This window comes from Monoraphidium neglectum (assembly GCF_000611645.1).
Source record: "Monoraphidium neglectum strain SAG 48.87 unplaced genomic scaffold scaffold02118, whole genome shotgun sequence".
Lineage (NCBI taxonomy): Eukaryota > Viridiplantae > Chlorophyta > Chlorophyceae > Sphaeropleales > Selenastraceae > Monoraphidium > Monoraphidium neglectum.
In genome coordinates, this window is record NW_014011510.1 from 715 (window position 1) to 1,614 (window position 900).

Consider the following 900-nt stretch of genomic DNA (forward strand, 5'->3'; position numbering starts at 1 on the left):
AGCGTCCTCAGCGCGCCGCCACACGTTTGCAGCGGCAGGGCTGCACCGACCCTGCCTCACGGCAGCCTTGCTGCGTACTCGTGCCGATTCGCTGCATATGTGGACACCTTTTTCAGCAAAAGAGGCACCAAGCGACAAGCACATTGGTTTGACGGCCAAGCGTGAGCACATCGCAGGCTCACTGTTGCCAATTATACATGCCGATGCAAGCATCATATTCCTGGCAGCCAGTGCCGGGAGACCAGTGAAGAAGCTGCCTGTTTAAGGCTCACAGCGGTGCACATTATAGTCCATTTTGCAGTTATGAGGCGGCTGCGCACATGCGGTCAGCAGTCAGTCAAACACACCAAATGCGGTGGGTGCTTGTGACGAGGCCGCTGAGCCCAGGCCAGCTGCCCATGCAGGGCTGGCAGACCGCGAATTTCGCAAAGCCCTGGCAATCCCCCGCAAGGGCGTTGAGGCGTGAATAGCAGCCACACACCGGGCGGCGCGCGCTGCGGCTGCCGGCAGGCCATCCTCTCCTAGGGCGCGGTCACCCCCGGTGCCACTGCTGCGCCATGAGCAGGATCCTCTCGAGCGGCACCGCGTGGGTGCAGCGCGCGGCGTAGGTCGCCGCGGATTCGCTGTCGAACGCCCCCACCACCTCCTCCCTGACAGCGTAGCCGGCGCGCCATGCCGCGGTGACGTAGCGCCCAAACTGCCACGTCTGGGGGTTGGTTTGAGGCGGGGGTACAGACTCAGGTGGGCGTGGGCCAGGAATCGGCAGCGGGGCGGAGCCAAGGGTCCCGCCAGCGGCGCCGACAGACGGCGTGACGAGGGGAAGCCGCACGCCTCGAGGCAAGATTCGACGTGCGGCGCACGCCGCAGCTTGCCGCGGGCCGCGGGCCGCGGGCCGCGCAC

The 900-nt window shown here is 66.0% G+C and overlaps 1 protein-coding gene across 1 annotated transcript in view; it reads right to left on the reverse strand.

The window, feature by feature from the left end:
• Positions 1 to 532: 532 nt before the first annotated feature.
• MNEG_9935 (hypothetical protein) overlaps positions 533 to 900 on the reverse strand; it is a gene marked incomplete at both ends in the record, with an annotated part of 2,240 nt that continues 1,872 nt past the window's right edge. The window contains one exon of the mRNA XM_014041592.1: positions 533 to 706. Within this exon, the coding sequence (XP_013897046.1) occupies positions 533 to 706 (174 nt within the window). The remainder of the gene's footprint in view (positions 707 to 900) is intronic.